At 40.1% G+C, this 13951-nt stretch overlaps 1 protein-coding gene across 7 annotated transcripts in view; it reads left to right on the top strand.

Annotated features, from left to right (window-relative positions):
* Positions 1 to 13951, top strand: part of rap1gap2a (RAP1 GTPase activating protein 2a) — an 83435-nt gene that overhangs the window by 37359 nt on the left and 32125 nt on the right. For 3 of the 7 annotated variants that reach the window (XM_042413870.1, XM_042413869.1, XM_042413868.1), the window contains exon 1: positions 7029 to 7742. The exons of the other annotated variants lie outside the window; for them this stretch is intronic. In XM_042413870.1, coding sequence (XP_042269804.1) covers positions 7609 to 7742 — 134 coding nt within the window. In that variant the 5' untranslated portion in view covers positions 7029 to 7608. Of the gene's footprint in view, positions 1 to 7028; positions 7743 to 13951 lie in introns of those variants that run through there. 7 annotated transcript variants of the gene reach the window in all.

The raw sequence follows: 13951 nt of genomic DNA, 5'->3' as shown, positions 1-13951 counted from the left end.
ATTGGAAAAAGGCAAAGTCAGGCCCCTAATAACAACACAGCCATAAGCGAAACATTATCCTTGATGAAATTTAAGACCTTTCAGGCTCTCAGGCTTTCTTCCAAAGGCCAGTAGACAAAACTGTCAGTGACTATGTTTTCTCTCATTAGGAACTTTGAAAATTGAACAGAAATCCACTGGCATTAAATATCACTTGCAATATCATAATGGAACATTTCATATTATAATACAGCATAAGTTACTCACTCCACCGCTTTCACTGCATCTACATGTAGATCTCTTAGAAATCCTCCATTCATGTAAATGTAAATTAAATGGTACACAGCTGAGTATACTGCATTGACTTGTATTTACTTATGTACTGTACCTATGACAATCTAAATGTTTTCTCATTGTATTATCGTTTAGTAGGGACCAGCATTAGGGTGGAGCGTACTTCGCTCATTTCTCTTTCGTGCCCTAATTTAAGCTTCACTATCAATTTCAGCCAATTCTAGTTGTGTACACTGTCCAACACTGAACTGAGCTCAATGCTTCCCATGCTACTTAACATGATATACACTCCTGTATGTGGACATATGTTTGTCTGGGTGTGTGTGTGACCACGTTAATTTCACTGGCTCAGTACAGTACTGGAGTAATAACTCACTTTTGTTACCTTGCCAGAGAGGAAAAGAAAACACGCTGCAGTAAACTTATCTTAAAGTAATAATCCACCACCGTCTTGTTTTGCCGCTCTGTTGCTGATACGTTACAAGAGTGATGCATGAAGTTTTTTACATTCACTGTTTTAAAAAACAGCTGTCAAGTAGGTCTGGTAAAAACCTCTATCACACAAAGTTGATGATTCATTTTATGTTCCCTGCAGAGGAAATGGGTAGTTAGCATGAGCGCCTACAGCTGCCATGGCTGGGCAGACAAATAAGAGCGCCACCCAGAGACACTCAAACCTTATTAGCAGAAAAACCAAGACACAAACTGACAGCTTAATGAGCAGAGGAAGGAAAGTGTGCTGAAAAGAAAAATGACACGTCTGAGACTAAACATCAAAGTTTCTATCTCTTTTTCTGTTGTGTTTATCAAAGTTTATATATTATTATTTTAGACCAGTGCCTACATGAATGTAATGTATACCAAGTGCAGAATCGCCCTCTTTCTGTCTGTTGGTCGGTGGTTCAGTCCACCACTTTTGTTGGGACTGAAAGATATCAACAACTATTGGATGGATTGGTGAAAACCTTTGTACAGACATCCATGTTGCCCAGATTATGAATCCTAATGGCTTTGATGACCTGTTGTCCTTTCTTCAACAGCAGGTTAACATTTGTGGTTTTGAGTGAAATATCCTGTAAAAACTATTGAATGGATTACCATTAAATTTGGTTCATGTATTCAGCTATACTTTGTATTTAATGCCATAGCAAATGTTAGCATGCTAACACAAAAGTCAGATGGCGAACACAGTTAACATTACACCATTATGCCACCACGTTACAGCCTCACACTGTAGACGCTAGCGTGGCTGTAGTTGTCTGGTCACTACAGATGTTTAAAAAATTGAGAAAAAAGCTGACACTGACTTGGTTTGAAGGACAGAAGTGTGCTTGAGAATCTGTAGAGTCTTAAAGTAAAAACAAAGGAAACTTATGTTAACGTTTCTTTAGTTTACCCCACCTGTTCTCGTAAATGTAGTATATGGTGATAGATGGTGGTACACCACACTCGCACTGTAATACTAATTTTAGCAAAATGAGCTAACTGGATCTACAAGAGGTCACTGCTGATCTGACTGCACACACAGAGTTGGAAATTACACTGTAATTACACATGAGTACAAGAGAAAGAGGAACAGTTCATATTGTATTTAAATGACTGTGTTTTATGGTTTTATGTTTATGGTAAACCCCTCCATAAATCACTTGACATAATGTAATATACTTCCATATGCATATGTGTATTCATAAATGTGTGTTGATAGACTGTGTTTCTTTGAAAATAAGAATCTGATTCCAGATACTGAATGTTGGAAAATCAGTGTCAGTGTGTTCCGTACATGGGAGGAGAGCATACAGAGAAGGGAGCTAAAAAAAGGAGGTGTGATACGAGGTGAGACTAAATGGGAGATAGGCGTAGATGGGAGGACTTGACTCTAAACTAACTCAAGTAATCAGTTACAGATTACTGATTATCTGAATAGAAGTTAATCAATGATAACATATTTAAATCTAGATTACTTTCCTCCAAAATCTGCTGACAGAGCAGACTGAGGAAGAATTAGTTTTGTTCTGTGTTTGAGCAGTGTTATCAGTAATTTCGTTATCATAAAAATGTGAAATACTGGCGTGGTGTTACATTGTAAATTCTTGCCTCCTGCAAATAAATGTGTCTAGAAATTCATAATGTAGATTTTTTTTTTTTTTCTGCAGAAGTTATCTTTTATCTGGTTACTGTTTTCCCTGCAGAAAACAGTTTCTGATATATGTAATTGCATTTCTGTAATCTCCTATAGTTTACTCCGCAACCCTGTTGATAAGAGAGAGGCAGAGTGAATGAGGAGGGGGGAGAGAATTGTGAAAGGTGAAAAAATAGCAGAGAATGGAAAAGAACACCAACAAGAGAGAGACAGAGAGCGAGAGGCTGTATGGTGACAGATAGTATAGTACAGATAGACAGCTACAAGAAGGAAAGTGGTGCTGTTATAAAGGAGAGGTCAGCGCCTCTGAAGTAACAGGAAAAGTGTGAAAGACAGCTTAATATGCTGTAAGAGAAAAAATGTAAATGATGGCTTTCCACTTAGCCTAAGTCCCATTGAGCGTTAGGGGCCATACAAAAGGAGGATTTGATCGTCAGTACAAAAATATAATTGGATCCTTTCAGTTATAGAGCAAGAGCATCCTCAATGAAAGACACCAAACAAAACCTTCCCACTTTCCACATGCACTTAATGTGATTGAATAGCAGCAGTAGTTAATGAAAATCTCACTAAACTGTTACCCAGCACCAACCAAGAGACAAATCCTTTTAACCAGCTGACAAACAGAGCCACAGCACATGAGCACTAACACATATCAGAATGAAAGAGCTAAAACAAACCAAGAAACAACACAAAGTAAATAATGTTGAGGACTGGTCCTGTAAATACACATTAGAAAGCAAGTAAAAAAGCCTTGACTATTGTGTGTACACACTCAGTGCACACAGCTTTGCTTTATAAAAGAGACTCACAGTCACATAGATACACAGCTCCATCAAACCACATTATGTCTGAAAAAAACACTTGAAAGTGACCACATCAAACAAGCGCAAATGCGACATGTGAAATTGTCCTTCCCAAAGCACAGACTGTGTACATCTGCTGCATGTTGACTTGATGAAAGATAGGAATAGATCACCTTTCCCTTTATTTGCTTTCAGTGCTCATCGTTTGATTTATATGATAACATGACATTTCAGAGTTAATCTCTTATGGCACGTTTGCCATTTCCAGTCGAACTGTGTTGCTTTTTCATAAACATTGGACACTTGTTCATGCCTGGACCACTGGTAGCTATTGTTAATGTAACCACGCACACACACACACACACACACATACATTCACATTCAGACCCACATGACATGGACAAGTGAAAAGGCCAACACTGTAAAAACAAATGTCCTGGTGAGTTGTCTGCCTATTTCTATGCCAACATAGAACACAGTGGATTGAAAAAGTGGTTGAATGGGAGAGGAGAGAGAGAGAGAGAGTATGTGTGTATGTTGGGGGTGGAGTAGTTACTCAGCAGCAGTTGTGAAGGTCATTTTCTTCAGCAGGCTTGCAGTTGGGTCAAGCATTTTGTGTGCAGTCGTGCACAAATACATGGTTTAGTGTATAATGGCTACATGTACAGTACAATAAGGACTGACACATCCTGTTTAATATAAGGCCATTTTAGAGTTCAGCATGTAATTTGTGTGTGTATGTATGTATGTATCCTGTAATAGAATGAGCTGCAAAGAGAGGTGACGTTGGTAGAGTGGCATCTGTTTGTTTGGGAGACACTTGAGAAGCTGCGAAGTGACAGGAGAGGCTGCTTGGCACCATCAAGGCAGACACAAGTGTGTGTGTGTGTGTGTGTGTGTGTGTGTGCAGGAAAGACAAACAGAGAGAGAGAGTTTGTAACGGTACATGTAGAGATTTACAACTAAAACACAACCACCAGTGACTCATTTGAAAACTTAAAACCAACACAGTGTTATTTTTCAGGGTGGGCTGTGATTTATTAATTGCGCTGCTGCAATGCACTGCAAAAGAGAGGGAAAAAGGTGGTGATTGGTGGGTATTTTATAAGATAATTGCAGTGCTTTCTAGACTCCATATGTTTGAATTAGACTACTTTTAGGACTCTCCCCCAGAGGGCTTTGAAACAGCATCCATGACCTTCATGTTGGTCGATAAAATTTATAGAAAATATAAATGAACAGTAACTGAATAAATAATATATGAATATGAAAAACCCAAATAATAATAATAATAAAGAAAAACGGAGGCTATCTTTTTGGCTTCTTTTCAAAATGATATGGTGATGGTGGGAAGAAACAAGTAATATACTGTACAAAACTGCAGAAGAAAGCAGGAAGCTGCTTTGCACAAATAACTTACATCATTGTGTTTCAGCTGTAAATGTCTGCAGTACGTCTTGTTTTATGTACCTCCGCCCTTTGGTACACTTTGTTAAATTACACCATATCTTCCCAAATGTTTGTGTAGCCTCAGTACTGTATGTTTATTCAAGCTCAGGGGCGTACTGGTACACCTCAGTGTATCATACAGGACCAATGTCACACCTGTGTGTGTGTGTGTGTGTGTATGTGTGTGAGTGAGTGAGTGAGAGAAAGAGGGGAGGGAGGGTTGAAAGAGAGTGAGCAAAGTGTTGTGTGTGTCAGAGAGTGAATAGATACAGGTGTCTCATTCCCCCCCTTGATGACGCACAACAGAACCCTAGTGAAATGGCAGAGTCTGAAGAGGTGTGTGTGTGTGTGTTTGTAAATGTACGGTATGTGTTTTTTTTTTTATAGTTGATCTCGAGGGTACATTTGATCGTCCAGTTGAGTTGTGAGCTTGTTTGTTTGCCTCCACACAGGACTTGGGAGAATCCTCAGGTGGTTTTGAGCGAGGGGGTGGGGGGTGGGGGGGGCATGATAGTAGATTGTGTCAATCAAAAATAACAAACTGCAGTCTTTAGGAAGCAAACTCAAGAGGGGGGCAGTAACCCAAAACCTTTTTTATGGGCTGTCAAGTGGATACAACCTTGGGGGTCCTTCAGGCACATCCTCTGGCAACTGTCCCGTTGCTATGGCACTGACGACACACAGGAAGAGCAATGCATGAGGTGGTTAATTGTTGTGTTTGTTGCTGCTGTTTGCTGGGCTTAATCTATTCCCTGGCTGCTGTTGGACAATTACTGAAACATCTCATCTACTCAGATGTCTTTGTCTCTTGTCTTGAATGAAATATTTCTCTAATTATCCTCTGTAGAAGGAGTCAGAGACTCTCCATTCCAGCCATCGAACAACATTTGCCCCTTTATTATTGTCACCATTCTCACCCGGACAATCTGCACCAGATGTGTTCAACATGATTCACTGTGTCTTTTTCTGCTGTGTCAGGCTTTTATATTAGCTTTATGTCTGTGTCCTTGTCTGTCTAGACAGTTTTATCTTTGCTCTCATAATTCCCATGGCTATTTTTACCTTGAATAGGAAGTTTATGTTTTATGTTGGGCCTGTTTCATGGTCCAGGGAATAAATAAATCCTATTCAAACATGAACTCATTTGAGAAATGAGGAAATCAATGCAGAAAAGCCTGACTGTAAAGCTGTTTAATGAGACGGATGAAAGGTAACAAATCAGAGCATCATTACACTTCCAGTGGTGCACAAAGGTGGTACAGTTACTGGTCAAAATACAATTCATGTGCTACACAATGCATTGTTTTAAAACTTTAATTTCTTATTAAAATGTCTCTAATACATTGCTGAATAAAAAAGCAAGCATATCAGTAACATAATGAACAGATTAATCAACTAAAGGACTAAAAAACTGAAAGAAAAAGGACGACAATACTATGTTGAAAAAGAAGTTTAATGCAACTAGCCAGTCATGCATTCACTTAGTCAGTCAGTCATTTCGCTCACTAGCAAACATGACAGGAAGAAGAACAGGTGGCTCGAGATGGAAACAGAACATGTTAGATCAATATATTCAGGGAAGATGACTGCTTTTGCTCTGTTTACTGAACTGTGAGACAATTGAAAAAGAATTTGGCTCTGGCTGAAGCTGGAGAGGAAAACAAGCATAGAAGACTGTATATTTGTGTGAAGAACAAGACACATGCAGACGATATTAGCGGCAGGAATAAAAATAGAAGTAAATTAAAGAAAAGATGTGGGAAAACAGGATAATAGGAGGCTAAGAACAAGAAATTCAGTGTGAAAAAAATATGTTATGTACTTACGTGTGTGTCTGTGCACAAAAGAGAGCATGTAAAATTTGTCAAAATTCTCATTTCTTTAAGCGGTTACATTTAATCTCCTTTCATTTTGTGAGGTTACATTTCAATTCCGATGTCCTTGGCAACAGCACAGCAGGCAATAGGCTGATAAGCCTGTTCAAATTGAGATTTCACACGGAGGGACAGTGTGTTTGTGTCTGTAAGTGTGTATGTGTGTGTGTGTGTGTGTGAGAGAGAGAGTGTGTGTGGGTGTGTGTGTGTGTGTGAGGAGGGGTGGGTGTATGTGCATGTGCCTAGAAATGAAATCATAAAATCAAGCATAGATGGAACGAGTGAGATTAATATAAAATTATTAACAAGGTAGAAACAGGGGCAGGGAGAGATAGAGGGAGTCATACAGTAGTGCATGGAGGAGGACGAGGAGGAGGAGGAGGAGGCGGTCTTTGCACAAACTCCAGCCTATCAGGTGGAGGAGGGCGGGGCTCAGAGGACAGGAAGGAGGGAGCAGAGCAGCAGCAGACACAGAGGGAGAAGAGACATAGCATGTTAGAGAGGGAAGGAGATGTGGGAAGGTAGAGTTAGGTAGGTAGAAGAGATGCAGTGTCACAGTGTATGTGTGTCTACGAGGCTGTCTCTTCATCCTCTCGTCACTGATCATGATGTGTTACGGAGCAACGGTGCACAGATTCATTGCAGGAGCAGGGGATGCAGATAGAAGTTCACCTTGAGCCGGACTCAAGTGCCAACAGTGCCACTTTGGACCTTTGGGATTACAACAAATGCGTATTGATCTATCGACCAAGAGCATCAAAGATTGAATCGGATCTGACAAGCTTCCAAACCAAAGGTGGCCCCTAAGTCATTAACTTTTGGATTTCTGGTCTAGACTTATACCAGAGGGTCTGACTGGAGAGGCTGAAAACTGGTCTGGCACAAACTTGCCAGCTGTCAGTACAGATATTTAGATTAAAACTGTGACATCCACAACTCACAGCTCACGCTGGAACCCCGCAAGGCCACGACCAAGCAGGTCCTGCAACCCAGGGACCCTGGACCCAACCTGACCTTGGGCCAGTTGTCACCTGAACCGCTCCTGGCACCGGCAGAAACGCCCAGCATGTCTCAGACGGGAGGACGGTTCCACAACAAAAAGGCCGGCATTCGGGCCGCAGTGATCCTGATCGGACTCCTGCACAAGTCTCGCAAAGCCAAGGAGAAGGAGAGGGAGAGGGAGAGAGAGGAGAGTGAAGGGTGGGTGAAGTTCATACCGTTTTGTTGTCTTGATGAGACAGGCATGCTGTGTAGATAATGTATGGCTCGGCTGGCAGCCTGCTGCCACGGGGACAAGCAGACAGTCTGCAGTGCGGCGTTGAGCCGGGGAAAACTTTATTGGTTTGTAATGTCTTTGTTATTCCAGAGGTGTGGGGCGCTTTGTGCTCTTTACGGTTCAATGAGTTTGCATCTGCAGTTTTATTAGGTCCTTTTATTAGAGTGTGCTTAGTTGTGTGTGTGCGTGTGTGTGTGTGTGTGTTTTGTTGACCACACTTATGTGTATCTGGGTCAGTGAAAATGACAGACGGGAAAGAGAGGGAAAGGTATTAAGGACTTAAGGTGAACAGAGGTGTGTACTGAGTGCTTTTGAAGAGCAAATGAGAGGGATTGAGAGAATGAAAGAAGCAGAGTTGTGGGGTAGAGAGAGAGGAACATGGAAAAAGAAAGAGAGAATGTAAAGTGCTGTAGGAGAGAGCTGTCGGTAATAGAAAGGAAAAGGAGCAGAGCAAAGGTTGTCCATGCTTCTATTCATGTCCTTCTATGTACAGTTTTTGCTTTACACACAAGCATCTATAGGCACTTGTTGATGCCTTTGATGCTGATATAACTGGTTCATTCCTTTAGTACGAGAGTAGTGGGAACACACTCGAAGGTTGGGTGAACTGGCTGAGAGTTCAGTAGGTGAGCTGCAAAGGATACTACAGTAAAGAATACCATGCGTTGCTGCCCACTAATCCGCTGTTGACAGCAGCTGTATATTATAGCAGGTCTTAAATTAATTTACGATGGAATATTAAAGCTGCGAATGATGCAGTAAAACCAGTATTTCTTTTTACAAACTGGTGTGGACTATATTTGTGAATGAGCCTGTCAGATTTGTTTAACAAAAGAAATACAGGACTGTGTGCCTCGAAAGAGTGTTGACACCTTCAAACATTTTCACACCAACACAGAAGGTTGCACCTGTAAGGGGATTTTCCCTACACGCTGTGTTGTGTCCAGATCATCTTACTGCTAATACTACCTTAGATGAGTGCTGTCAATAAGACTCCTGGGAATATCCCACCTGGTGACAAACAGTGTATGAGAATGGCCGGGTCGAGACTGCCAACAGTTGCCCCCACTAACCCCTCTCCTCCCCTTGACACCGTTTTGGCCGAGCTAACATTAGCAGCCACGCACGTACAGTTAAACTGGAATCTGAGGTCACGGACTGAGTTTGCCCACTGAGTGTTATTGTTAGGAAGAATATACGGTGAGGTCTGGGTTGGGGTTTTCATTTGTATGTATGCGAGTGAACATCTCATGTGTAGCACTGAATGCACTTTGCTACTCTGTCCTAATAGCCTGAACCAAAATAGGCTGATTTAAAATAGACTGTAACTCACTTTACAAATGCTGATAAGTTTATCTGACCCCTGGGTTTTTGTGTGTGTGTGTGTATGTGTGTGTGTATAATTTAGTTTCATATAGTGTAAAATTAACCCCTGGAGGCAAGGCTGGATTAGCAACCGCGCAAATAGAGTGACTGCCCCAGACCTCCTGGGGCCCCTGAAAGCAGCAGATTCATTGTGTGGCAACTGGTTTGTGGTGATTTAATTTCAATTATCATTTTGTTTGTGAATACACACCACATAAACAAAATATCAACTGAAATAATAAAGACCTAAGTTAACATCTGTAATATTACCTAATATTGAAGACTTGATTTCTATAAGGAACCACACTTTTATTATTTTAAGTTGATAATATGCTTACATTGTGTATAATCCCAAATAAACGTGTCTTTAATTAATCAAATTTCATTAAATTGATTGAGACACATCAAATCCGGGGCCATGTAGTATTACAGTGTACAGTAACTGGTTAGTTTCTGCGGCTCTGGGCAAAATATGTACTTGACAGCAGCAGGATACATAAACAATGAATGTGAAGAAGGGTGTTTCAATGGGGCCCAAACAGCTCATTTTTGCCCCAGGACCCTCTAGTGGATTTATCTGCCCATGCCTAGAGGCTAGAACCTATGAATACTGCATTGTCACACAGATACATACAAAGACTCAAAGATTTTTGAGAGGAACTACTTTTCCTTACATGGTTTTATGATTTTGACTCTGAGTGTTATTACCTCATGTCAGATGACAACAGTACAATCATGTCTGGACAGCAGAAATAGCCTGAGGCACTGCTACAACAACTGTTGCACTGCTGTCCTTTCTATTGCTGCGACTGTGTCACATGATGACCCTGGCACAATTTCTGACCATTTTAAGGTGATGTTGTTATGTGCTCTCCTTTCAGATCTTTACTGCTACTATTTCTCTCAGTTATAGGCCGTCCATTGTGGCAGGATGTTCTTAAAGCGGGCTCGTTCAGACAATGAATACAAGAAAGAGTGAATTACAGACTGATTGTAACCATTAGAGCCAAACATTTAGAACTAAATAATAAAAGGGAAGGTTTGGCATATGCTGCTCGCTTTATTATGTTTTCACAAAACATCACTTTGCAGCAGAGAATTACAATTGTGATTTTCACTATTTGTCCAGTTTTTTGCCTTCACACAAATACAGGCAACACACACACGCTCACATGCAAATATATAAGCATGCAATCTCGCTCCTTGCCTGTATCTTCTCTGTGTATTCCTCTCACTCTGCTTATCTCTGTGCTGATAGAGCCATAATGTATATTTGCCCTCCATTAAGTGGAACAGCATGAGGTCTGCTGCTTGTGTCTGAATGTTTACATTACCCTCCGTGCATTAATCTCCTCCACAGCTCATTTATTTCCAGCTGTAGACATGTTTTGTCTGTGTGTGTGAGTTGGTGTATAAGTTGTTTGTACCATCATATGTCTGTATAACCAAGTGTGTATGAGTTTTGATTGTGTTAAAGACAAGAAGCAGAAATGTTCTTGTGGTTATGGCCACATTTCCCTGTTGGTCTGTGGTGCAATCGGTGGTTATGAGAGAGAGAGAGAGAGAGAGAGAGAGTGTGTGTGTGTGTGTGTGTGCTTAAGGGAAGAAAAGAGAGAGACAAACTCGTTTATGATTCCAGTGTGGTTTTTAGACTCAATCCATAATCACAGCATGGAGCTTCCTGTTCACATGCTGTGTAGTACAAAGATTTAAGGCTTTTGATACCACAATTGAAATCATGTATAACATGCTGTTACATTGTATTTTGAGTAGCCATGACACACAATAGAAGTTCACTGCAATGTCAAAGTAATTTTGAGACAAAACGTGCATCTGTTTTGCATATTGCAATATTTAATTAACATTTTTATGACCACACTGGCCCAGCGGTACCTCCTGTTCATTATGGGGTGTTACAGGAAAAAGGCTTGATGACCTTCACTTTATCTAGGAGGTTTGAGGCTTATGAAGACTGGCTTAAAGGGGATATATTATGCACATTTTCAGGTCTATATTTTTTATCCTGCGGCTCAATTGGAATATCTTTGCATGATTTATAGTTTAAAAAAAAATTATTTATCCTATACTGGCCCTTTACACAACCCCTCAGTTCAGCCTCTGAAACAGGCTGTTTTAGCTACTGTCTCTTTAAGGCCCCCTTCCCGATGAGCTCACTCTGTTCTGATCCGTTAGCTTTTGTCAGCTCAAGAGGTTATATCAAAAAACCATGAAACAAACAGTAGCAGTAGGATTTCACTACTTTTTCTTGTTCTTTACACAAAATGTCAACTTCTCAAATACATCCGTACATGTTTGAGCATACGTTAACCTCAAGTTTTGGAACTTTGACCATGTTCAGCATAGATATCCGATATTATTACAGTATGTAAATAACAGAAAACCAGAAAAAGCATGATATGTGTGGAGTGGAGAAAAATGTCCAAATGTGCTGTAGAGAAGAACTGCCAACCTTAACTGTAAACTAAACCAAGACACTGTAAGCTATTGTACCAGTGACTATAATGAGAGACATCCATTCAATAGCTTCCAATAAAAGCTTCAGTTAATTCTCTTTGCTGCGAGGCTTTACAGGAAATGATTGTTGCCAGGATTTTCCTGGGTCTGAAAATTGTCGGAAACATTTGGGATAATGTAAGTACATAACTTAACAAAATATTAAACATAGGTCTAATTGTTTATAGACATTTTAATGCAGAATAGTTACATATTATAGCTTTAAATACATTTATGAGGATACATATTGTTCTTTGTGCAGTTTTGCCTTCATGTCTTATTGAAGGCTTTTTCATCTACAATTCAAATGTTTCAGGGACGTTTGTGGATACCCATTTTAAAATGATCCAAAAAAAATCCACTTAGTGTATTTTAATTAGGAGTTAGCCTGACTCATTGCTGTAAACAAAGCAAACCTCCTTTTGTGCTCGTTTATTAGCATGTCATCTAGTTGTCAGGGTCGTTTGTTTTTTTCCAGCAGTGAGAGGTTCAAGGCAAATTTTTTTAAGGGGAATACCGTTGAAAGCCTGTCTGATACCAAGTTTCATGGACAGTTCACTTCAGTATCAAAAGCAAGGACTTAAAGGACCTCCAAATCTCCAATACAGCCACTTGTTTCTTAAAAATACTCTATGAAATAGACTTCCACCAGCAAAGCATTTGTTTGAAGACAACCTTGATTTTAACATGATAAACAGAATCTTAAATATGTTTATTTGAAGACAGGTTTGATAAATATAAGGTTACAGACAGCAGCAGCTTAGCTTAGTTTAGGATAAAGACTCTGAACAGTGGGAAATGGCAAGTATGGCTCTATAACGTTTTAATTTGTGAACTTTAGGGGTACTGATAGATGAATTTTCTTTCCTTTGGACAGAGCCAGGCTAGCTGTTTCCCCCTGTTTCCAGTTTTTATGCTAAGCTAAGCTAACAGGCTGCTGACTCTAGCTTCATATTGAATAGTGGTGTTGATCTTCTCATCTAACTCTCTGCAAAAAAAGCGAATAATCATATAACTAAGGACGCGAGTACTTAATTTAAAAAGTTGTCCTCTATTGCTGCAATGAAAAAAGAAACTGTGCTTTAAGATCAATGAAGATTCTCCAAAAGTGAAGCAATATCTTCAAGAAAAATGAACTCTAAATGTTTTTCCAGCTACATTACAATGACTTTTATAGACGGTCTATAGTAGAAACAGTCTCATCTTTATTTATCGTTGTCTGGCATCTTTACACAGTCACAAAGAAAAGGCTTGTTAATGTGGTAAGACATTGTTGGAATGAGTCAGACCTTGCTCAGGGACATTTATAGCAGATCTATCCTGACTGTCCCGACCATCCAGCACAAGAGTTTGAGCTCTTGTCTTCAGGTCAACTCTACAGAGGACAAACAGCCCAAAGGTTGTCTTGGTATCAGTGGCCATGAATTTGGAAAACATTATAGATAACCTCTCCTTGCCTCTTTTTGTGCTGTGATACAGCATTTTCCACATATGCATTTTGCACTTCATGCTCCTACAGTTTTGTGTGGTTGTCTGATTTGTTTTCTCTGATGTTTTAAACTCTGTCTGCACATCACATTTCCCTTTGGACTAGAAAGATTGATTTGATTTGACAGTTTTGCAAGTATCTCAACAGTTGTGGTCCCTTAAGAGAAAAACTCATCGAACACTACTTAGTGGTTACATATCAGTTTGAGGGTCCTTGATATGGAGATGTTCAGGAGCGCCTGCCGCAGAGCATAGCAGCAGAAATGTAAATGGTTAGACACAAATTGAATGTTGTTCCTCCTTGGGGAGCACACTTACAACACAACATTACTTTTTAATCAAGTTTGCATAGTAATTGTGAAGCTGCATCTCTTTTCTAAATTGACCAGCTCAGCACTTGCCATGTGGTTGTTGCAATGTTTGGGACTGAACATCTGACAGAATAAAATTACACTAGCAGCTGGTCATAGCTAAAAACCATCAGGAGTAACCCGCCAGTGAAACTGCAGTCAGCCAGGCAGCGGTCCAGAAGAAATGACACAGACACCCAGTCACACAACACAGCATCTCTACTTTTTATTTTCAGTTTTTACCGATTCAATAAAACAAATAAGCAAGCTAAAATTGCTAAAATTGACACACACACAAAAAAAAGATGCATAATTGATATTTTGTGTTTATCTGACCGCTTGTCAAGGTTTCTGCTCTCATGCGGCACACAGGCAGTTTACAATGATAACAGTGACAGATTTACTGCTCCATTTCT

Source organism: Thunnus maccoyii, chromosome 6, assembly GCF_910596095.1.
Source record: "Thunnus maccoyii chromosome 6, fThuMac1.1, whole genome shotgun sequence".
In the NCBI taxonomy this organism is placed as follows: domain Eukaryota; kingdom Metazoa; phylum Chordata; class Actinopteri; order Scombriformes; family Scombridae; genus Thunnus; species Thunnus maccoyii.
The sequence above is the reverse complement of the archived record's forward strand: the minus strand, read 5'-3'. Positions and strand labels throughout refer to the sequence as shown.